The following is a 24739-nucleotide window of genomic DNA, read 5'->3' as shown; positions in this document are numbered from 1 at the left end:
ACACACGGAGACCAACATTCAGCCAATATCCACGATGACCAAGATAAAGCCAAGTTTATGGATTGGATGGAGACTAACAAACAAATACCTCAAGGAGTAAATCTAAAGTCTTCATATTGTTGTGCTGTTCGTAACTTTGTTTGGGATCCATTGACTAAAACATGGACACCTAAATTTGAGATTTGAAGATTACTATATGTTTTTTTTTTTAATTTGGCGTATTTTACTCTTTATTATTAGATTTGGTTTTATTTATTACTTCATTGGGCTTTTTTTAATTTTTATATTAGAGATCTTTATTTGTCTTATATCAGTTTCTCTAATATATTTATCCATTACTGGTACCATGAATGCAGCCGTCGTGATATTATGCTTGAAAAATATAATTTGAAGCGTAATATCTTAAATATTCAAGTGATTAGGTGTCTATAAATCAATATCTTAAAACCAACTTTTCAACGAAAGAAAATATCAGTTTCTCTAATATCATAAATATTACCGGTACCATGCATGCAGCCGTCCTAATATTAAATTTTAAAAGTGTAACTTAGGAACTGTAATTACTTGACCAATACGTAATTCAGATTGATATCTTTCTTAAAACTGTAGAAAATATACTTGGCCAATTAAGAATTAAATGTGTTTGTATTACATCAGATGGCGATCATTGTATTAATTAGAATTGGTAACAAATTTATGATCCCCAGTAAATATGGCTATAGGATATACATAATAATTTTGTAGACCTTTGATATATCATTTTCCTTGACAGACACACCATTTATTAAAAAACATTTATATAACAACACATATTTCAACCTAAACACTTCGTATAACCTAATTTTAAGAGATCATCATAGATATGTCTTCTTTCAAAACTGTAGCCACATTGTCACTTACTCAGAAAAGTTGGTCGTTGCTTTTTGTGCATGCTTATTGATATTACCAATCGAAGTGAAAATTTGACATATTGAAACTGGATCCTTATGCTTTCTTAATAAAAAATTATAAAAGCAAAACATTAACTTGACCAACTTTCATTTCCTTATTAGTATGTATTTGAATAGGATAGTTTCTAAAACAATCAACCACTTAAATTAATGGTAATAATATATCCGATATTTCTTAGTTTAGAAAATGCATTCAAGCATTTCAATAAGTTCATCCGAGATTTCTTTCTTCATAAAAGATAATAAAAGTTCAAAATTTACTTGACCACTACTCATGTCCTTATTCATACGAATAAGAATATTTTCTTGCTCAAACAAGAATAAAAAAATCCAATTTATTTAAGTGGTTGGTTTTTCTGATTTGACGCTAGGTTTTTCATATGCTCTTATAAATAAAACTAAGCTTTACTCGACATTCTATAGATCATATTGAGTACAAAGAGGTTACAATCTTCACTCTCTATCTTCTCTATTATTATGTTGTTACTATGTTATGCAAATCTATCATGAAGTTTGATATATGTCTTTGTCAAAACACAGTATTGTTAAAGCAATGTTGACCATGAGGAGAACAATTTCTGAAATTATTGAAGCAAAAATTGTAAATATTTTGGCAGTTTTCATTTACCCAAACGTTATTTTTTGTTTTAACTAATTCAAATAGGACTTTACTACAAATTTATTGTCATTTAAATGCTTCAAAATAGGCTGGAAATTATATGGTTGTTGCTAAAATTGAGGCCATTGATTTGGACAAACCATGGTACTACACTGCCTGCAATTCTTGCAAAAGAAAAATGGCCAGACAAGGAGATGGTTTTGAGGGAAACGTGCAACATCTTCAACATAACCCTATATACAACTGCAAAACATGCAACAAGGATTTTGAACATGCTATTCACTGGTATGACCGTTTATAAAGATTAATCTTGCTACCTTTGTAATATATCAGTATTATATGTTCATATACTAATTAAAACAGTGGGTTTTTAGTTACTATTTGGTTGTACGTATCTCTGATGACTCAAAGGGAGAAGCCAAGTTTTTGCTTTTCAACAATATTCCGGAGAGGCTCATTAGGAGACCTGTGTTTGAGTTAGTCCAAGAGGCTGCTCAGGTATTTCTTTCATTTTTAATTTAGGGGGAATTAAGAAAATTTCATTTCTATTATTCTATATATTCTTTGAAAGATGTATATTTGTTTTACAGGAAAATCCACATTTTCTACATCAATCTCTAACTGATTTGATTGTGAGAAAACTTCTATTTAAGATCACTATCGGAACTTATGGTCAACAAGAACAGAATTCAGCATATGTTGTTGATTTAGTGATTGATGATCCAGACATAATTCAACACTTTGATCCACATGTAATATTTAAAATAGTGATAACTCAAAATTAATTTTGCCCAGTATAAGTTCTAACAAAATTTTTTTTTGCAGCCGCATTTTGTGATTTTTAATGATTATGAGTCGGAAGAGGACTGATGCTAATCCAAAATTAAGGAACAAAGTTGAAGTCCAATATGCCCGTCAAAGTGCAAGAGTTTAAGAATAAATTTGTTTTTGTTCTCTTCAAATTTCATAATGTTTTCCATTGTCTCTCTTTTAGGTTTTATAGTTATGAGAATGAATTATGAGGTGTTATTTGGTTCGTTATATAGAACACCTCCTTGAATCTATTTTTTTGTCCACATTATAGCAAAATTATTGTTTAAAACTTTAAATTTTTAAACTTATCACTAGAAGATATTATAGACTTATATATCTAAATTGCTAAAATAAGGTTGTTATATATATGTTAAAGTTCAAAAAAATCATAATTAATAAAGGAACAATGTAAAAGAAGGTAATATTGAATTATATTGTCATAAAGTGTTTTCCAATAAATATCATATTCACTTGCGCAAAGAATAGATACATGGTAAGAATTTGATGAGGAAACTTTATTTGGCAACAAAGGATTATACGTATATTTTGAAGATGATATAACCTAATGGTCATGGATCGATTTCTATTATATTTTTCTGAAGAGGTCGGCTTCTGAACTCTATATCTTCGACTTTCTTTCAAAATATATTAGTTTATTCAAGCTTTTATTCTAATTGCATACGATTCAATCTATACGTAGTGTTTTCGTCTTACTGAAAACACAAGCATTCGATTTAGAGTGGGAAGCATGAAGAGAAGTAATCCAGTGTCTAAAGACACGGGGAATAAACCACAGAAGAGAAAAAAAACAGTGTATGTTCTACTGAAAATAAATAAAAACCTTTATAAATTATGAATTTTCGCACTACCGAATACAAAGAATGATACGTAATCGTTCTAATGAAATCAGGGCAAGTGATAGTTGGTTAATTTTTCACAGACTTATTATGTTGACGCAGGTACCAATGACAAAGAGAATACTCCAATGGGGAATATAACACAAAACTCATCTATCACAAACGTTTCACCTCTGCCCAGTATAAATCCTTTTAGGACGCCCTTTCATAATGTTACGAATCAAGTATTTCGACCCATTATTCCACAACCATCAGAGGCTAATCCGTCAAAAATCGTTGAAAATACATCGACACATACTGTCCCATTAAGTTGTGTTTTTCAAAGTTTTAAAGATGGACTAACACATCAAGCTAGAGCTGCGCGAAAGGAAATACTGAATAACAAAAGAACAATAGGACTTACTACCTCAAATAGAGGTTAGTCTCCTAACGCTTTCATTTTCCCCACGTTTATTCTTATAAATCTATTGAAAAAAAAACATTTCTGAAAAATTCATTTTCATTACATTCCACAGTTACCAGGATTTTCAAGCCAACCAAGGCATCAGTTGTACCACATCCAGGTATAAGTTTCTTTTCAAAGCAAGAGTTACAAGGCTTTTTAAAGAATTACTGGAAGAACCCTTTGTGAAAATTAGCTTACTTATTTATCTGTTCATGCTACTTATGTCTGTAGGTTCCTATAATTCAGTGCAAAGTTCACCTACTCTTGCAAATTTGAGTAGTTCTGGAATCAACATGCACCCATCGAGTAATAGCATTTTTTACTAATTACTGCATATTATATAAGTATGAGTAAATAGTATGATCGTATACAAATAGTAAAAAAAATAGTAACTAAAATTTGCAAGGTCAGCACAAGTTTCGTATAATAAAAAAATGTCATCCGTTTAGGTACAATTGGTAATCAAGAAACTATATCCCGGAGTACCAGCATTTCCTTGAGGAAACGAAAGACACTTGGATCACCTCCATCGGTGAATTCAAAGAGAAGACAAAAGGAAGGTAACAACGGGTTTTAAATAATGTTTTTCGTTTGAGGTGTTCTATGCTACTATTTCAAAAGTGTGACTAAACTTAAACAAATTGTAACAGCAAGACAAGGTCCCAACATGACACGACAAACAAATCCGACTCTTCCAGCAGTGTCTGTAGCAGATGCACCTCCTGAAGGTAATTTTTTAGATATTTTTAATCGTACTAATATGATGTCTACTGAAAGGTAAAAATTAATATTATACCTATTTCATGAATTTATTTGTGCTAGACCTTTGTTTATATATGTAAATTAATATTTTTCAGCTACTCAAAGTCCATTCCAACAAACCAAAACTAATGAATTCATTCCTCCACCAAGGTTCATCGTCGAGGACCATCCTGAAGGTAAAATGTCTATTTCATCTATACATAGACAATAAATTATATTCATGGATGATATATTTTGACTTTGTAATACACTTTTTCACGCAGCTTACAATAATCGATATGAAATTGAAAGTGAGTCTGAAAATGAAAATGAAGATGAGGAGAATCAGACTTACACTACCTATCCAGCTGGAGTGTCTTTGATAAACCCATCACCACAACATATCACACAACAAACTAATAATACAGTTACTTCGCCTATTATCATCGGGATACAAAAAAACATGACCTGAAAATTACTACAATGTTTCTTACAAAAAAATAACCACATATTAGTTTGTTTTTTTAATGAAGATATTTTCTTACACAGGTTACTACGACGACGGAGATCCAGGTTGGAATTGTACGTTTTGTCAAGCATATATGTGGTATGGTGAAAGAATTGGAAAACGCCGGCGTAGTTCCAATCATGTCTTCACAATGTGTTGTAAACGTGGTAAATTTGTACTTCCTCGGCTCGCGAATCCTCCAATGGAGTTAATGACTTTGTTATGCAAAGGAGACGAGTTAAGCAAACATTACCGAGAGTTCATACGAGCTTACAATATGATGTTCTCTTTCACATCTCTTGGGGGGGAAGATAGATCATTCAATTAACAATGGTCGTGGACCATTTGTTTTCCGAATGTCCGGTGAGAACTATCATCGTATTGGTGATATAGTTCCCGAGCCTGGACAAGCTCCGAAATTTTCCCAGCTCTATATCATTGATACTTTAAATGAGATCAAAAAATAGACTTGACGCTTATGCCGGGTAATTTTCTTCATTATATGAACTTACTATGATTATATTGTACAGACTGTAGTATGGTCGACATTTTGTTAACTTATATTAAAAATTAAAAAAAACTTTGCAGGTCTGACAGAGCTGCTGCTAAGAAACTAAGAGAACCACTTGTTCTTCTTCTGAAGAATATGTTAGATCAGTGTAACCCTCATGTCAAGGCTTTTAGGTCTGCAAGAGACAGATTCGACGTGGAAGGATCAACAGGTTATAGAATGAGATTGATTGAAACTCGACAATCTGATGGACGGACCCATAATCTGCCGACTGCAAATGAAGTGGTTGCTTTGATACCTGGAGATTTTGTTTTAAATATGGAGACACGAGATATTGTTCTAAAGAGTAAGAGTGGAAAGTTGCAAAGGATAAGTGAATTACATCCGGCGTATTTGCCTCTGCAATATCCACTATTGTTTCCATATGGAGAGGATGGCTTTCGATTAAATATTCCTATTGGTTTTGAAGACAGCACTGCGAGAAAACACAAGAATGTAACTATGCGTGAGTACTTTGCATTTTGGATTTTAGAGAGGAGGTGGGAAGCACTTACAATTACAAGATCAGGCAGATTGTTTCATTAGTTCCTTGTGGACGCTTACACAATGATAGAATCGAGTAGACAGCGTTACTTGTGGCTGAATCAGAAAAAGCTCCGGTCAAGTAGTTACGCTGCAATCCAGAAAGCAGCTACAAGAGCTGGAGCTAAGATGACTGAGCAAGGGAGCCAAATTTTCATTCCAGCAACTTTCACCGGTGGAAAAAGGTATATGAAGCAGCACTACTATGATGCCATGGCTCTGTGCAAATACCATGGATTTCCAGATATTTTCATCACTTTTACGTGCAATCCAAAATGGCCTGAAGTTACAAGGTATCTGAAAAAATATAACCTGACCACCGAAGACAGACCAGAAATATTGTGTAGAGTTTTCAAGATGAAACTCGATAATCTTATCGGCGAGTTGACTAAAAATAACGGCTCCTTATTTGGGCCTGTTGCTGCAGGTAAATCTCCTTTACATGTTGCTTATATTAATTGTTTAAGCAAAACAACTAATGTAGATAGTATTTTGTTTGTAAAAAATTTCTAAATATTTTATTTTTTATGTTGTCAGTAATGTACACGATTGAGTTTCAGAAAAGAGGAATGCCACACGCTCATATTCTTGTCTTCATGGAAAAAGGATCAAAATTTCCAACAGCCGATGATATAGATAAAATTATTTCCGCTGAAATACCAGACAAGACAGTAGATTCAGACCTGTATGTAATCGTTGGGGATAGTATGATGCATGGTCCTTGCGGTGCAGGAAAGAAGGATAATGTATGTATGGTTAACGGTAAATGTTCTAAGATGTTTCTGAAAACTCTCAACATCAGGACATCGATTGACGCAAATGGATTTCCAGCTTACATGCGTCGGATTGATGGTAGGTTCATTGAGAAAAATGGAATCAGATTAGACAATGGATTTGTTGTACCATACAACAGAGACCTCATGCTTCGATATCGCGCGCATATGAATGTCGAGTGGTGCGTCCAAACACGAGCTGTTAAGTATCTTTTCAAATATATCCATAAGGGACCTGATTATGCCTCAGCTGCAATGGATAAAGAAGATGAAGATGGCGTCATTGACGAAATCAAAACATATTACGACTGCAAGGTATTATTATATTTAAACCAATTCGTGTTAGTATCTACAAATTACAAAATTCTATAAATTTATAACAATATATTTAAAATTCAGTAGAAACTCTATAAGCAATTCATCAATCATAGAAGATCAATAAATTAATACTAATTAGAATATTGAACTTTATATATTAACTTCATTTCTCCAATCCAAGTTTGGGGAAATGTAAAATATCATATAATACGAAAAAAATAATAAGATAATAAAGGAAAGACGTCAAGTTAGTTAAATATATGATCACACTCAAGTTCTAAGTCAATAATATCATATATTATATTCGTTGGATGTTATAATATACAATTTTTTCCAGAATTTTTACTATATGTTTTTGTATATATCATTTTTATTATCATTTATAATTTATTAATAATACATATAAAACAAAATTTGTATTCTACCCTATGTCTTTGCAAAGGAAATGAAAATACATCAATAATCTATTACTATTAGTACAAATATATATGTATAAGCTTTAAAAAATATATAATACCATAGATGAAATTTATATAACTCATTTGTTTACAATAAAATAAATACATTATTAACAAATAGAGTTTATCTGTCTTTTACATTTTAAGGTCTATGTTCATCTTTACTAATCTATGTTTTCGTATTTCTTAATTAGATATATTACTGCATGCGAGTCGTCGTGGCGGATTCTTGCTTTTCCTACACATTTTCGTACTACTTCTGTAGAGAAACTTGGCTTTCATCTTCTGGATCAGGAACTGGTATTTTTTTATGAAGACGAACCTATTGAGAGTATTCTCAACAAAAAGACTGTCAACCAATCCAAGTTTTTGGCCTGGTTCATAGCAAACAGAAAATACGCAGAGGCAAGAGAGTTGACATATGCCGAATTTCCAACAAAATTCGTGTGGAAATCAGGTACGAGAGAATGGGTACCACGGAAACGAGGCTTTGCGATAGGGAGGATTGCGCATATTCATCCATCAGGTGATGAGCTATATTTCTTAAGAGTATTGCTAAATTGGGTAAGAGGGCCGACATCATACGAGGATATAAGAACAGTTGATGGTGTTTTATATCCTACATACGAAGATGCTTGCTATGCGTTGGGATTGATGGATGATGACAAGAAATTCATAGAAGCTATCAAAGATGCCAGTGACTGTAGTTCTGCCACGTATGCCAGGAAGCTTTTTGCGAGAATGTTGGTTTCCAAATCTTTGTCTCAGCCTCATGTTGTGTGGGAAGCTACTTGGGAGTATCTTACCGACGATATTCTTTACAAGAAGCGGCGAGAAACTGGACGACCTGGTGAGTTTTGTCTAATTAATTTTTTTTATTGTAAGAAGGTCTATGTTAATTTAATAAAATTATCAAACTTGCAGATATGAACTTGACCATAGAGCAGATCAAAAATATTGCTCTTACTGAGATCGAAAATCATTTGCTCAGCAATGGTCGTAGCCTCAAGAAATGACCCCACATGCCAAAGCCAGAAGATTTTGGCTCTTACAACGGCAATCGCCTTATAGATGATGAGCTTAAATATGTTGTGGAAGATCAGCTAAAGGAAAATGAAAGACTTATGGCGATGATAACAGATGAGCAAAGAGGGGTATACGAACAGATTCTGGATGCAGTTTTAAATGATAGCGGTGGAGTGTTCTTTCTTTATGGTTATGGAGGCACAGGAAAAACCTTCGTATACAGAGCACTCTCATCAGCGATCCGATCTAGAGGTATGATTGTTCTAAATACTTCATCAAGTGGAATTGCAGCATTGTTGTTGGAAGGAGGTAGAACCACACATTCCAGATTTGGTATTCCGATAGATGCAGACGAATTCAGTACTTGCAAGGAAATGGAGTCAGGATCAGATCGTGCAGAATTAGTTAAAGCGGCAAAGTTAATTGTATGGGATGAGGCGCCTATGATGAGCAGACACTGTTTCGAGACGTTGGATCGCACTATGTGTGATATTATAAGATCTTCTGAAGACATACCTTTTGGGGGTAAAGTTGTTGTTTTCGGTGGAGATTTCAGACAGATTTTACCGGTTATACCTGGAGGTGGTAGAGCAGAGACTGTTTTGGCGGCTCTAAATTCGTCATATCTTTGGGAGCACTGCAAAGTTTTGAAGCTAACAAAAAAACATGAGATTGCTGGCTGGTCTAACTGATGATGCAGCAAAAGACCTTCAATCCTTCTCAAACTGGATTTTGGATATTGGAGATGGAAAAATAAATTTGCCTAACGACGGCCAAGTTGAGATTGATATCCCTTCTGATTTGCTGATACAAAATAGTGGAGAAGATCCTATTGAGACTATGGCAAAAGAGGTTTATGGACAAGCTTTTCAAACCTCGACAGAAAAGGATTTGTATAGACATCGAGCCATTCTTACTCCCACAAATGATGAAGTGGATAAAATAAATGATTACATGCTTTCGCAGTTGCTAGGTAACATGTTTTATCATTTATTCTTATGTTCAACTAACTTTTTACATATCACTAAACAAAAGGATTTACATATGCTTTCAGGAGAAGAGAAAGTTTACCTTAGCTCTGACAGTATTATCCCATCCGATGTTGACATAGAAGAAAATGTAGTATATCCTGCAGAGTTTTTGAACAGTGTTAAAGTGGCTGGACTGCCTAGACATTGTTTGAAGCTCAAGGTTGGTGCTCCTATCATGTGTCTTCGTAACATGGATGTTGCAGATGGCTTATGTAATGGTACTAGGCTAATTGTTACTCAGTTACTGCCCCATGTGATAGAAGGTAGAATTATAACCGGAAACAAAATTGCTGGACATCCGGTTTGGATTCCTAGAATGTTTGTCACACCACCTGACACAAAGTTTTCCTTCAGAATGCGTCGAAGACAATTTCGAGTTACTTTGGCTTTCGCGATGACCATCAACAAAAGTCAAGGTCAAACACTCGAAAGTGTTGGGTTGTTTCTGCCTAGGCCAGTGTTCTCTCATGGTCAGCTCTACGTTGCACTTTCAAGAGTTAAGTCAAGATCTGGATTAAAAATTCTAATAACTGATAAAGAAGGGAAAACGCAGACAAAAACATTGAATGTTGTCTACAAACAAGTTTTTCAGAATATTCCGTAGTCACAGTACGTAATTTTAATCTACTTTCTTTTCAAATATAAATTTTTAAGTATATAAACTGTTACAATTATTTATTTTTTGTATTTGCCAGATTGGTAGTGATGAGTTAGGAGACCGATTGTATTCAGGAGCATCCCGTTTTCTGACTACTTCGTGTCATGACGGTATGTCAATTTAATATTATTTCATGTTAATTTTTATTTAGAAACTTATAAATCTATCAAATAATGTTAACCCGTCAAATTGCTTACAAAATTTATTTATTTTTTTCAGGTTTCTAATTGATTTTGCTTTATTTTCGTCAATTGTACTTCATAATTTATATTGTTTATGGATAATATTTTGATTTTTATTTTGATTATATTTTCTTTTAAACATTTCATAGTTTTAGAAGTATCAAATTTACTGAAATTAATTTTTTCAGTTTTCTAATTGATTTTGCTTTATTTTTCTACAATTGTACTTCATAATACGCTTGTTTATGGATAATATTTGATTTTGATTTTTATTATATTTTCTTTTAATATGTCTACATAAATGTTTTTTTTATTATTAATGGAAAAATAATATTATTCACCAACATTAAAGAATTACGACATATATACAATACATTTCTAATTAATGATAATATAAAATCTGATACTTCTAAAACTATACACTATTTATTCTATATTTTGAATGAAAGTTTCTTTGTAAACACACAAATTATTTTGGGACGTTGCAACTATACATACACACAATATCTGCCTCTTCATACTGAAGTTACACAGTTCCCTCTCGTCCATCTCAAATATTGAGTACCAGCTTTTTTTCATGGCTGGTGAATTTTTCCAAAGGCGATGGTATTATATTATAAAATCCGTTACTTCTAAAACTATATAAGATTTAGTCCATATTTTGAATTTTCTTATGCCCGCACAGGGTGCGGGCCGGTCACCTAGTATATGAATATAACAGATCGAATTAGATATATGTTCCTAAAAATATTGGTATTTGTGATTTGCTTCTTTTTTAGATATTGTATTCTAGTATTTGATTTGTTTCGTAGAGTTACGGATATCCAGATTTTTTTTGTTCAAATCAAAACGGATAACGAATCGAATCAAAATTTATGAATATTTTGCTAAACTTTATCCGTAAACAATAAAAATAATATATATATATATATATAGTTTGGTTTTTGATTCGTTATCTATTTTTATTCGGACCCAAAAATATAGAGTTTTATTGGAACCGTGTATGTGAGTTTTATATTAAAAAAAATCGCAAAGTACATAGCATGAAGACATTTATGAATATAGTGTGAACGCGTTAACATACTTATTATTAAATCATTATAAGACTGTCACGTGTCTATTATAGTGTGAATGCATTTATTACAATGCTTCTCTTTTAATATATAAGGGATGAGAAAATCCCATAACAAGCATGCTTGAGATTTGAGACTTACATATATGTTCAGTCTATGTCTATATATTAATAGGACGTTTATAAGAAGTTATTTAAAAAAAAAGTTTTTTTAAAACAAATAGTTTAGTTAATTACTTGTAGAATATATTTCACTTCTGTTTTCAACAGCTCGTATCAATTGGGGTGAGTTTCTTATGCTGCACAGCTAGTAGATATGAACTTATGAAGTGTACAAGTAGGACGACAAAATAAGTCGTGTATCCTTTGCAGTTTATGTGGTAGAAACGTGATATGTCCTAGTCCTTCGGAAATTTTGTCTTTCCTCCCCTGGATACTACCTTCACTTCGAGTACTAATTTATGTATATATTTCCTACAAGTTTCCCACCTTCACGTCAACGGTCAACAAAACATGAAAGTACGTTATAACCGGCGAAAAGTTATAATTTTTAGATCATTTCATAACTTGAATAATGATTATTATCATAAGCCATGTTAGTATTTCAATCAATCGAACTATATATGAATCATTTTTTTGGTTATAAAATACATTAGATGGCGAACGAACGTCTACTCCTACAGGTGGGCGTCTAGAGCGGTAAGATTGTTTTCGATTTAAGATTTATATAGTTTACGTAAACGTAATAACTAGGTGCATGTCTTATTAAACTCCGGAGATTTGTTTTGCCTGACATTTTCTTTACGTTACAACGCCGACTGCATTTCGAACATATAAAACTTCTTAGAGCTAGCAAAATTCTGAATTTACAATCAGATGATAGAAGTCGGAAGAGTATTTACATGCGTTGAGCTTTGAGCTAAATTGTATCGAATGTTACTGTGAGTCTGTGAGCTATATAATATAAGTAAATGGAAATGAAGAAGAACTCAAGCACATAAGTGCACATGAGTTATATTTCGAATAACATCAATTCCATTAATGTCGCTCTTCTGACTGATGATCTCACTTCCTTCAAAATCACCCATTTAACAATTGCCAAATCTCTGTATCACGTTTACTCTAGCTGTCTCCAAATCTCTCACGATGAATTTTCAGAAACCTAGCTCAAACTATACAGGGATTTACAACAAAACCATGTTGTTAGTATCCAATCTATATCTTGGAACTATTTTGATTATTTAGTAAAACCAGGTGACAGAAACAAAAACATAACCATTAGTATATATTAACATAACCATTATTAGTATATATATATTACTTATTAATAATTAGTGATCTACTAATGACCCAACATTAGTTAGATTAGAAAGCATGCAAGAGATGTGACGTGGCAATACATGAGAAGGTTCGTCGAAAGCAAGCAAAAGTAAATTTTCGTCGTCCATCTGAAGACTGTATGACTATAAATACAACATCATAGTAGTTAAGTCGTCCCCATGTCAAAACCCTATGTAAGCTCACAAACACATCACACCAAGATTCTTGGAGATATATCTTTCTTTTTATAGTCACTCTTGTAAATGGGAGCCATGGTGGATGCCAAGAAGGCGTTAGCGATTGTACTGATCAGCGTCCTCGTATCACTCCTCGCCGGTGCCCCCACGGTGGTCCAAGCCTGTCTACCCTCCGATCGCGCCGCGCTTCTCGAGTTCCGATCAAAGCTCAAAGAGCCATACATTGGCGTGTTCAAGACGTGGAAAGGCCAAGACTGCTGCAAAGGCTGGTACGGCGTGAGCTGCGACCCCAAAAGCCGCCGAGTCTCCGGCATCACCCTCCGCGGAGTATCCGAGGAGCCGATTTTCCAGCGGGCGAAACGGAAGGGATTCATGACCGGCACCATCTCGCCGGCGTTATGTAAACTCACTCACCTCTCCGGGATCATCATCGCCGACTGGGAGGGAATCTCCGGCGTAATTCCGAGCTGCATCACAAATATTCTTGCCATGAGACATTTAGATCTCGTCGGGAATAAAATCTCCGGCGTGATTCCGGCGAATATCGGGAAGCTGGTGAAGCTAAGAGTGCTGAATCTCGCCGATAATAAAATATCCGGTGGGATTCCTCCGTCGATCACGAGGTTAACGATGTTATCGCATCTGGATCTCGTGAACAACAATCTCTCCGGAGTTATACCGGGAGACATCGGCCGGTTAAAGATGCTGAGTCGCGTTCTCTTAACCGGTAACAAACTCTCGGGTCAAATACCCGAATCTTTAACCCGAATCTACCGTCTCGCGGATCTTGAGCTCTCCATGAACCGAATCACCGGCTCGATACCGACTTCTATGGGGAAAATGTCGGTGCTCGCGACGCTTAATCTCGACGGGAATTTAATCTCCGGCGCCATTCCGGGGACTCTGATGAACTCGTCGATCTCGAATTTGAATTTGAGCGGGAACCTTCTCGCGGGAAAGATACCGAACACGTTTGGGCCGAGGTCGTACTTCACGGTGCTGGATCTTTCGAACAACCGTCTGCAGGGAGCGATTCCGGGGAGTATCACGACGGCGTCGTTTATAGGCCACCTCGACGTGAGCCATAACCATCTTTGTGGGAAGATTCCGACAGGATCTCCTTTCGATCATCTGGAAGCGACGTCGTTTGCTTACAATAGCTGTCTCTGTGGAAAGCCTCTCGGGAAGTGTCGGAAATAATTTAATCAAATCATTAAGAAGTGATTTGGGGTAATCAAAAGCTTGATTTCGGATATGTTTATTATATACTGTTACGTTAATACATTATATTCATGTTGTAACTAGCCTGTTGGAAGAGGCAAAGCTATATATATATATATATATATTTATATATACACTAGCCCATGTGTTTGATGTTAAGTTTATAAAGAACATAAAAATAATAAATTATTTATCACAGTTTTAGGACTTTTTTTGATGAAATATTACATTTATTGATCATCAGGAAAATAATGTTTATTTACAACAAATAGCTAAAAATAACCCAAATCAAACTACTGAGATCTAATTATGACTCACATACGGGCACTAAACCAATGTTGCATTTTAGGAATTTTTTTTGCGTATATTGTGAGATTTATTTTAGAAATAAAAATTCGTTTCTCCACATAATTTCCAGTTAATATATGTATTTTAATAATCATAGTGCATATGTGAATTGTTATATGTATTTAGGGTTAAATAAAATCTATGACATTCTATATCATATTATTATATCATTTGGAAAATTTATACATCCAACCTCACCCCTATATACTAAATCATAATCAATAATCACTAACTCCTAAATTTAAATGTTAACAATATTTTTTCTTAAAGGGTAATATTAAAAAGTGGTATCGAAGTTACAGTATTTCAAGTAATTTTCCTAGTTTTCTTCATTTTGGATTTGTATTTTTTATATAGGTGTTTTATTGTTATTACAAAAATATAATAAGATGACGATGAAGCTTGATTTTTTTTGACCAAACACATATAAAAATCACACACGATGACAATAATAATAATCTATTTTGTATGACCAAACACGAAAATATATCAAACATGTGTTTTGATTTTCGTATGACCAAACACATATAAAGACCAATCACGACAACATTGTAATTTTTGATTTTTGTTAATTAAACAGTTTTAGTATCATGTTTGTCATCAAATTCTTTTTTAAAAATTACTATTGAACAAGTTTTTAAAATTTTCTTTTTGTTAAGATTTATACAAAAAAGGAAAACATTCTATTTTTATAAATCTATTTTATTTAGAATTAAAATTTTCTTTTTAAAAATCATAAACCAAAATGAACTATAATTATGCACATATATATATGATTAAGTTCTCTCATATTTTGATACCAAACATAAAAAGAGATACAAGAAAAATATTAGGTGAGTTTTTATGCATGTTCTTTTACATTTTGCGTGTTCTTCTTTTTTTTGGATGTCACGTGTTGAAGAAATAGCTAGATACTAGGTGATAACCCGCGTCCTGCGCAGAATGAGTGATTAAAAGAGATTATTACTTTTAATCTATAGATATTATAAAGTAAAAATATATAGTCACAAATATTAGATATAATAAAAAATTGAACGAAATTATGCGGATTTATATACTGTAATTGGTTAGGTGTAGTTGAAGTATATTATATGGAAATAAATCTTTAAGCGTAAGCAAATAATTAAATAAATTTATTATAAATTTAAGATAAAACAACACATAGGAATATAAATATTACTTTCATAATAAAAATTATGATAATATGAAACGAAACATATGTAATAGAATAATAAAATACAAAAGCAACAAATTATAAAGAAACAAATAAAAAAACTGATAAAACCACAACTAATGTGAAAAATGTCTTTAGAACTCTAGGTTTGCAATCCTAGAAAGAGAAATAACAAAGAACTCAAGGCTACGTATTTATATACGTTAAATTAATCTTCTGAACTCAATCTCACCCTAATTATATAAAATATTCACTAATTATTATCACAAAACTTGCACTTTAATCCCCTTTAAAAGCTTGCCTTAATACACGATAATAATAAATCAAAGAAGATCAAATTAGGTAAATACTATCATACACAAATGATGTAATCAATTCACTTTATTTTTAAACACTTGTAACGATATCACCTTCGATTTCGGGATGATATTTAAACAACAAAATCATGTGATATAATTTTTAAAATCTGAATACATAATCTAACTTTCTTTATATACAACTGTAATTGCAGATGAATGCTTAATGATTATAAAAAATCAATCAATTAAAATTAAGAATTGATATGTAATTTAATTTGTCCTAGCAGAATAATCTAACTTTCTTTATATACAACCGTAATTGCCGGTAAATACTTAATGACTTTAAAAAGACAATCAATGAAAATTTTGAATTGATATCTAATTTAATTTGTCCAAGCGGGCTAATGAATTTTTCAAATTCAACATAATAACATACGTAGCTAACCGGTCAATGTTATAGCTTAATACATCTTTTGATATATTCAATATAACTATACCTATAATGAGTTTATATATGTGAGGTTGATATAAAAAAAATTAATATATGACCATTGGACAATAAGGATTTCTGAAATAAAAAAATATTAATACAAACCGTATAGAGCAAGCAGTCATATAGCTCCTTCTACATTTTGAAAATATTGAAATTGCCTTATAGTTGATATCATTTAAGTTAGACGAACATTCTTACTTATACAAAAACAAATTTGTACTTGAGATTTCTATATTCTCAAAGATGATAGGCGTTTCGAGCTATATTCGATTTTTATTTGTACTTATATATCATAAAGATGATAGGCGTCTCGAGATAGATGAGAAATATTTCTTGAACTAAAACCTGTGTTATACTACTTTTACTAAAATATATTTGTATCTACTTGATGAATATAGAAACCTAAGGAGACTACAAAAATCAATAATAAAAGAGACATTCTATCAATACGAAGGAGGCTGCGTGAGAAATGGGTAATGAATGATCAAATGAGTTATCGATTATATAGATAGAAATCATATAATATATTATGTTAAGCTATATTGTAATGAATAATGGCAATATATGTAATTAGTCTAATGAGGAGAAGGCTTTTAATTAAAGGGTGTGAGAGTGATTCTAGTGTTGACACCTAAGAAATGACAATTTGGTTAATAACACATGAGGTCAAGGTTAGTTTAAAATAATGCTCATCAAATAATAAAAAAGATCCTGATTTTCACATTAAACTGATGTTGATTTTAAAAAAAAAAATTGTCATGCTGCCGTAAGTTAGTTATTGCCACAGTTATATTTAGGCGATTGTACATATAGACGTTATGATGTTGTACGTAATTTAATGGGGAAGTTAATGTGACTAGTATGCTTATGTGTGTTTATTCTTATCGACATATAAAATTGGTTATGCTGTTGTAGATAAGTTATTGCCAATATAAATTTATTACCTTATGTGTGATTATGTTAATGTGTGATTGTTCTATTTATTTCTATTTTCTAACTTAAATTGTTATTTAATTTTGTTATCAGGAATCATCAAAAAAACAATGGGGGAGGGTGATTGGTTGGGATGTAGAAGGTGATTTTAACTTTAATTTTTATTACAGTTTTTAAATCTACCGATCATTCTTTATATTGATTTTTAAAGGTACAACCAAAAAAAATAAAGTTAAAGCCAAAAAACAAACAAAATAGCTGTAAAAATCATATTTTCTAAAGTCGCATTTTTTTAACTTTAAGAAATTTTAAAACTACATCCTTTAAATCTAAATAAAAAAAATCATGCAGACTAAATTTTAAAGTAAATTTTATGCGGTTACAACCTAACGATAAATTCAAAAAGTTATTTAACTATAGATCAATTAAAAAAATCTCAACAAGTTTGTATATTTCCTTGCCAACCAAATTACTCTCAACAAATCTCCACGTGATTAAGATCTTTAAACAAAACTTAATTAAAAATGAAAGAAAATAAACACATGCATCTTTTCAATATTCTTTGTAATGCAACAACATCTAAATCAAAAAGTTTAAAAAAAAACATCTAATTCAACACCCAAAAATCAATGGGCTAGCAAAGTTGCAATTTCATTAAAACAAAATCTAAAACAAAAGCAAACTGCAATCCGGTCTTAAGCGGAAGAAGTTTTGGTAGGATCAAAGATTTGACCAACGAACATAACGGTTCTAGTTATGTCTTCTTTTATCAAAAAAAGAAACGGATGATCAGCCACAAAATCTATCAACACGAAATCTATCAACCTCACAGTGCTGTAGCCTCTCCTACCTCTGCGGCCTCCTTTGATAGTAACAGCCGCAGCTTCTGCACCATCTTCATCGATCTCGACCAAAGCCTTCGAAGCCTCAAAACCGAATTCGATCTTAAACTTTGGGATTCTGAATTCACCAACACGAACTTTTTCACTGGGAATGTGACTATCCAAGAATCCAGGAGTAGATGCCATTCTCTTCACCAGATTATCTAGTCCATCCTTGTCGTCCGGGAGATAGAAATACATTGAGAATAGGCGGTTGGTATCACGGCCTTGTTGAAACGAGAGTTTAAGAACCTTGTAATCATCGTACTCCCTTACGTATTGCATCCTAGAGGTTGTGGTCATAAACGGCACAGAGACTGATGTGCCGTCGACATGGTAAAACTCTTCCTCACTTGTCAAAGACTTGGGGAATTTGTTTTTCCAGGCTCCTTTGAAGTAGATTGCGTTTCCATAAATCCAGTCGGTGTCACTTCTAAGTTAGAAGCTCTAACAGATCTATGAGGAAGCATGTTTTGGATGAGAGCATTGGTGTGACGTGAAGCCCACTCATTCACCTCCATACGCACTTGTTCACTCTGTTTCAAATCGCACAAATAGAAAGCCAACTTATCAACTATTCAAAAGCAGGTTCGAAAAGATAACTAGAGAAATCGTTGAAACTAGAAACAAACCTTGAATCTGAAATCAACTTGAGCAAAAGCAGCTTCGAAGAAATTCTGAAAGACATCTTTCTTCGAGGGGCTAACAGATAGGGACTGCTCCATCCACACTCCATTAACCGCCGAGATCTTAGGGCCACCGCTCTCACTTCCATCGACGAGGACGGTGTTTGCTACTTCATGGAAGACAGCGTTGAGCTCATCGATAGAGGATGACCTAAGGATGGAGAAGATGAAAGATCTGAGTGTTTCTTCTTCGGAGGTAACGGCGACCATGGTTAGAACGGCGCTGATTGATGCAGGAGAGAAGACGAAGTTAGAGTTTCTGGCTAGGGCAGAGATTACTTTCTCTGCAAGGAACATAGCGACGTCGTTTTGCTTCTTCATCGCTTCTCCCACATCAACCTTTGAGTCTAAAGAGGGACTTGTGATTGCCACATCCTTCTTTGAGAGAGATTGGCTTTCGAGTTCTGGTGTGCTAAGCTTTTGCCTCTTCTCTTTTGGATCCATCTTTTAGGTTTTCTGTTTTCTTAATTTTCTTCTCAGGGTATACGCATATATATAATATATGATAGAAAATATATGATCAAGTAAAAAGATGTCATATTTCCTTAATTAGTAGTAATAAAAAAATTATTTAATAGTAATTGTTTCTACAAAATGTCCTTTTTAAAACTCCTAAAGAAAAAAAAATCCGTAAAATAATTTATTTAATACTAATTTTCCTTTCATAAAATTCTAAAAAAAAGATAATTGTAAAAAAATTACTTAATAGTATTTTTCTCTACTTTTTCAAAAAAAAAAAAAAATTAAGAAAAGATCTATCAAATAATTTATTTAATACGTATTTCCTGTGGAAACCCCCTTAGTCCAGCGGTTTAACTAAGGGTTCCTTAATGCACCAAGAGGTCTAGGGTTCAAACCAAGAGGTCTAGGGTTCAAGAGGTCTAGGGTTCAAACCCCAGAAAATCCAAATTATGCAGATTATTGAGAAAAAAAGTTACAAGAGATCTTCAGCATGGTGCATGGCGTACTATCGAACATGAATCTCATAGGACGGCTCGGAGTGGCGCAGTAAGACGTGTATTCACATAAGGTGGTAGAATTGTCGGCTGTAGAATCGTCTATGTAATATTTCTCATCGTTGTAATAACATAATTAATCAGACGTTAAAAAAAAAACTTATTTCCTTTTCTAAAATTCTAAAGAAAACATAATTGTTAAAAAAAAATTTGATAGTAATTGTCCTTTTCTAAAATCTCAAAAATAAGAAAATTGTAAAAGAGTGTTTAATAGTAGTTTTTTTTAATTCAAATCCTAATCAAAAAAGATTTGTAGAATAATTATTTCAAATATTTTTTTATGAATAAGAACCAATAAGAACCAAGCTTTACATGTCAACTTTGTTTAATAAGAACTAAACGAATTATAAAGCTTTATTTTTGAAGTTGTTTAACACTAATTTTGAAGCTTTATTTTTGAAGTTATTATACGGTAGAATAACTATAAATTAATACTAGATAAATTAATAATTTTTATAAATTAATAAATTTCATCAGTCTCAACTTGGGTCGATTCAAAATTTGAAATAATTAGATAAAGTAATAAGATAATTTTTTTTTTTTTTTAGAAAATCCTATGTAAATAAATGATTCCATTAAAATTATAAATTAATTTATATGTGTACATATTTTATATAAGTAAGAACTTATTATTATATTGTTTATTTTATATTTACAATAGAATTATTTTTATTTTTTATTAATACTTAATAAATTTTGATGAGATTTAGTAATATTATATCTAAAACAATATTTAAGTTCTAATATTATATACACCAAATAATATAATAAAATTAATATAAATATCAAATTTCAAATAAATAATAATTAATATATGTACACTAAAATCAAATATTTTTCTTATCTTAGAATAAATATATCTGAAAAAAAAAAATAAGGAAACTTTTGTAAATTAATATCTCAGTAAATTAATAAAATTTCAAAGTTCCAACATTATTAATTTATAGAAGTTCTACTGTATAAAGTTCGGTTCTTCAAAGTTATTATATAAAACGATCATGTTAATTGACAACTTTGAAGAACCAAGTTTTATATAATAAGATATATCTAGATCTATTCATATTTGGTGTTTTCGTTATTATTCTTATTCTCTTACAAATGTGTCGATTTTTCGAACCCTGCTAAAAGTATCATTATCCAGGGTTCTTGCGGGAATATAAGAAACTGTTTCTTAACTTTTTAGTTAAAAATTAAGAAACAATTTCTTATATTCCCTCAAGAATCCCGCCCTAAAAAACTATGGATGATGTTCTAATGGCTTTTATTGTTGTTAAATAATGGGTTTTATTGTTGTCATTATAGATCTAAACTAAATTCTAGCTTTTATTGTTGTCAAATAATGGGTTTCTGATAGCTAATATTGGGTCAATAGGCATGGTCCAATTAGGTAGTCTTTTTTACGTAAAAAGGAACAAAAAGTAGTCTGGTGGTTCATGGGGAAAAGTGTCTTTTACAACCCTAACAATCCCGTTCTTGCGTAATCTGAACTATTCTCTCTGTTCCTAAAGATAAGATGTTCTGGGTAATACACGCTTATTAAGAAAATTATTTTTTACCTAGAAAGTATCATTAAAATTATAAACTAAAAACTATTCAACCAATTATAAAATAGAACTATTAAATTTGATTGGCTACACAGTTTTTTATAAACTTAAAGTTACTTAGAAATATGAAAACATCTTATATTGAAACATAAAAATTATTCTAAACATATTACATCTCGGAACAGAGAGTATTAAATAGGGCGGAATACGACTTAACCTGCATATTTATTTAAATTTCCTATCCCATTTCCTCCCTTGAAAAGATCCCGTTAGTCTACTGTTATCTCAAGCCGAGACATGAGCCGTCGTGACCAAAAGAGGATGAAATAGTAATTCCAAAACGACGTAATTTTAACTCTCAACACAAAATGACGTCGTTTCGTAATTGGGGCTAAAATTAAGTTTTACTTCTGTTACATGATGAGTAGCTTGAATAAGTGTGTGAATGGTAACATAACAGAACTTTACTTGACCAGGCAGATGATAAGTGGATTCCACTCTAACACACATATTCCCATTGTTTTCGGGTCTCAACTTCGTTATGAAATCACTGGTGACACACTCCATAAGGTACTGAAGCATAATCTGGAAAAATGTGAGATTTATTACAAAAAAAAAACATTGGATATAGTCAAAGCTTCTCACAGCTATGAAACCGGAGGAACACCAGTCAATGAGTTCTGGTAATAGTACTAACATTAACTGACTTTAGAGCTTGGTTCATTTTAACATAACTCTTAACCATGCTTAACACTAGGACTGGAGAGATTCAAAGAGAACGGCGACTACGTTGCAAACTGAAAACGAGGAATCATGTACTACTTACAACATGCTCAAGGTATATATGATTTTAAACTCTTTATTTTCTCAACGTAACATATCAAAACTTACACATTTTCAGGTGTCTAGGAATCTGTTCAGGTGGACAAAAGAAGCTAGTTATGCAGACTATTACGAGCGTCCTTTGACTAATGGTGTGCTCGGTATTCAAAGAGGAACCGAGCCTGGAGTTATGATTTACATGCTCCCACTGGGTAAAGGTGTTTCTAAGACCGTGACTCATAATGGTTGGGGAAAACCGTATGATTCCTTCTGGTGTTGCTATGGCACTGGTAACTTTTTTTAACCCCACTCATCTGGTTTTGATTTACTTACAAAAACAGATAAACTTTGAGTGGGTTTCTGTCCACAGGGATTGATGTTTCTCAAAACTGGGAGACTCTATATATTTTCAAGAAGATATGGAGTCTCCAGCTCTTCATGTCACACAGTATATATCAAGCTCACTTGAGTGGAGATCTGCTAGTCTTTCTCTATCTCAGAGAGTTAAACCTGTTGTGTCATGGGATCCATACATGCGTGTGACGTTTACTTTCTCTTCTTTTAAAGGAGTAAGTAAACTTTTGGTAGAAACCATATGCAACTTTTGGATTGAAGAGTCTGATAAGCAGATCTGATTTTCTTTGCAGGGAATGGGGAAGGACTCAACTTTGAATCTAAGGATTCCAGTGTGGACTAACTCTGAAGGTGCTAAAGTACCTTTGGATGGCCAATCCCTGAAAGTACCAGCTTCAGGTGATTTGACTGCAGCGCGTTGTGTGTTCTATTGTAGTCTCTAGGTTGTGAAAATGAGAATCACATTGGACCTGCTTGTTTCTTTGCAGATAATTTTCTATCAATGAAACAGAACTGGAAATCAGGTGATCAAGTAACGATGGAGCTAGCGTTGAGTATCAGAACTGAAGCTATAAAAGGTATAGTTCATAGTGTATAAAAGTAGTATACAACTCTGTGCTGGCAACAGAAGCTGATTTCACTAGTTCAGATGGTAGGCCGGAGTACTCATCTCTTAAAGCCATACTCTATGGCCCATCCTTGTTAGCTGGACACACGAGCAAGAACTGGAGCATCACAACTCAGGCTAAAGATGGTATATGGATAAGCTCTATACCTGAAACTCATAACAGTCACACTCTCGCAACAATCTGGAAACGTATCTTACGTGTTGTCAAATAGCAACCAAACCATTAAGATGGAAGTATCACCTAAGTCAGGGACACAAGAAGCTCTTGAGGCAACTTTCAGGCTCGTGACTGCTGATTCTAAAGGGCGGGTCTCGGGTCCAGAGGAGCGAATTGGAAGTAAAGTCATGATCGAACCGTTTGACTTTCCCAACATGCTGATGCAAGCAACTGATAGCTTCCTTGCGGTTCAAGCTTCTTCTTCTCTTGACCAAGAAGCCTCTAGGTTCCGGTTAGTAGCTGGAGTTGATGGGAAGCTAGGGAGCGTTTCTTTAAGGCTAGAGAGCAAAAAGGTTGTTTTGTGTACAGCGATCAAACCCTAAAGGCGGGAATGAAGCTGAAGCTTAAATGTGATTCGGATGCTACTGATGAGAAGTTTAAACAGGCAGCAAGCTTTAGGTTAAGTAAAGGAATGAGTCAATACAACCCCATGAGTTTCGTGATGAGCGGTACACAGAGGAACTTTGTGTTGTCACCATTGTTCAGCTTTAGAGATGAAACATACAATGTGTACTTCATTGTACAAACTTGAAGAAATCAACTCCTCAAGTACACTGGGAGAAAGAAAATAAGAAAAGTCTTATGAAAATATCTAGAAGGATTGTATTTAGATGCTTAGCCTCTTAGGTGGTTTATGTTATGCAACTATAATCTACACATGTATGTTGCACGTTATAATAGATATAGACAAGGATTTTATAAAGTTTAGTGAAAAATTATTGCACATCTTTATGTTTATTGTTCTTGAACGTGAAACAATAAAAAAAATAGAGCCAGACTAGGCTGCGGTGGATTGATCCGCTCTGTGGGGCCCTTCCACCATCCAAAAGCAAAAGAATCTGTGATGTAAATTTGGTGCACATAGATAAAATTTAAAATAATAGTCAGCTAGTACCATTTAATCCAAATTTAATACTACCTCCGTATCTGAAAGTAAGATGTTTTAGATTTTTTCTTTTTTCCACAAAGATAGGTTTTCTATATTGTTAAGGTACTTTTTTATATTTTTGAGGAACATTAATTGAGAATATTTGAAATGATTAAATTTCATTGGTGGAAAGT

General features: G+C 33.0%; 4 protein-coding genes and 2 pseudogenes across 4 annotated transcripts; 5 read left to right on the top strand and 1 right to left on the bottom strand.

Moving 5' to 3' along the window:
* Nucleotides 1–1669: 1669 nt before the first annotated feature.
* On the top strand, nt 1670–2439 carry LOC106369939. The gene is made up of 4 exons (XM_013810027.1): nt 1670–1854; nt 1944–2067; nt 2160–2321; nt 2395–2439. Exons 1-4 carry the CDS (start codon nt 1670–1672, stop codon nt 2437–2439), a joined length of 516 nt encoding a protein of 171 aa, XP_013665481.1.
* On the top strand, nt 1725–12618 carry LOC125593130 (ATP-dependent DNA helicase PIF1-like). Its single transcript, XM_048769244.1, has 2 exons — nt 1725–8425; nt 8500–12618. The coding sequence occupies exon 2, from the start codon at nt 9268–9270 to the stop codon at nt 10234–10236; it is 969 nt and encodes a 322-aa protein (XP_048625201.1). The 5' UTR covers nt 1725–8425; nt 8500–9267; the 3' UTR covers nt 10237–12618.
* LOC125575320 lies at nt 4352–8591 on the top strand. The gene is made up of 10 exons (XM_048768173.1): nt 4352–4412; nt 4542–4622; nt 4710–4800; nt 5522–5655; nt 6058–6453; nt 6564–6711; nt 6829–7114; nt 7770–7875; nt 8033–8425; nt 8500–8591. The coding sequence occupies exons 1-10, from the start codon at nt 4352–4354 to the stop codon at nt 8589–8591; spliced, it is 1788 nt and encodes a 595-aa protein (XP_048624130.1).
* Nucleotides 12619–12878: 260 nt separating the features above from the next.
* Nucleotides 12879–18123, top strand: LOC106370620 (DNA damage-repair/toleration protein DRT100). Its single transcript, XM_048769243.1, has one exon. The coding sequence runs from the start codon at nt 13128–13130 to the stop codon at nt 14259–14261; it is 1134 nt and encodes a 377-aa protein (XP_048625200.1). The 5' UTR covers nt 12879–13127; the 3' UTR covers nt 14262–18123.
* A 45-nt stretch (nt 18124–18168) lies between these two features.
* On the bottom strand, nt 18169–20212 carry LOC106370619 (annotated as a pseudogene).
* Nucleotides 20213–22076: 1864 nt separating this feature from the next.
* Nucleotides 22077–24436, top strand: LOC106369937 (annotated as a pseudogene).
* Nucleotides 24437–24739: the final 303 nt, after the last annotated feature.

Source organism: Brassica napus, chromosome C9 (genome assembly GCF_020379485.1).
Source record: "Brassica napus cultivar Da-Ae chromosome C9, Da-Ae, whole genome shotgun sequence".
Lineage (NCBI taxonomy): Eukaryota > Viridiplantae > Streptophyta > Magnoliopsida > Brassicales > Brassicaceae > Brassica > Brassica napus.
The sequence above is the reverse complement of the archived record's forward strand: the minus strand, read 5'-3'. Positions and strand labels throughout refer to the sequence as shown.

Coding starts and splice junctions, on each gene's coding strand:
- LOC106369939 (XM_013810027.1), top strand. CDS start 1,670: ATGGTTGTTGCTAAAATTGAGGCCATTGATTTGGACAAACCATGGTAC. Junction 2,068..2,159: donor TAGTCCAAGAGGCTGCTCAG/GTATTTCTTTCA, acceptor TTTGTTTTACAG/GAAAATCCACATTTTCTACA. Junction 2,322..2,394: donor TTCAACACTTTGATCCACAT/GTAATATTTAAA, acceptor TTTTTTTTGCAG/CCGCATTTTGTGATTTTTAA.
- LOC125575320 (XM_048768173.1), top strand. CDS start 4,352: ATGACACGACAAACAAATCCGACTCTTCCAGCAGTGTCTGTAGCAGAT. Junction 6,454..6,563: donor ATTTGGGCCTGTTGCTGCAG/GTAAATCTCCTT, acceptor TTATGTTGTCAG/TAATGTACACGATTGAGTTT. Junction 6,712..6,828: donor AAGACAGTAGATTCAGACCT/GTATGTAATCGT, acceptor TCTCAACATCAG/GACATCGATTGACGCAAATG.
- LOC125593130 (XM_048769244.1), top strand. CDS start 9,268: ATGAGATTGCTGGCTGGTCTAACTGATGATGCAGCAAAAGACCTTCAA.
- LOC106370620 (XM_048769243.1), top strand. CDS start 13,128: ATGGGAGCCATGGTGGATGCCAAGAAGGCGTTAGCGATTGTACTGATC.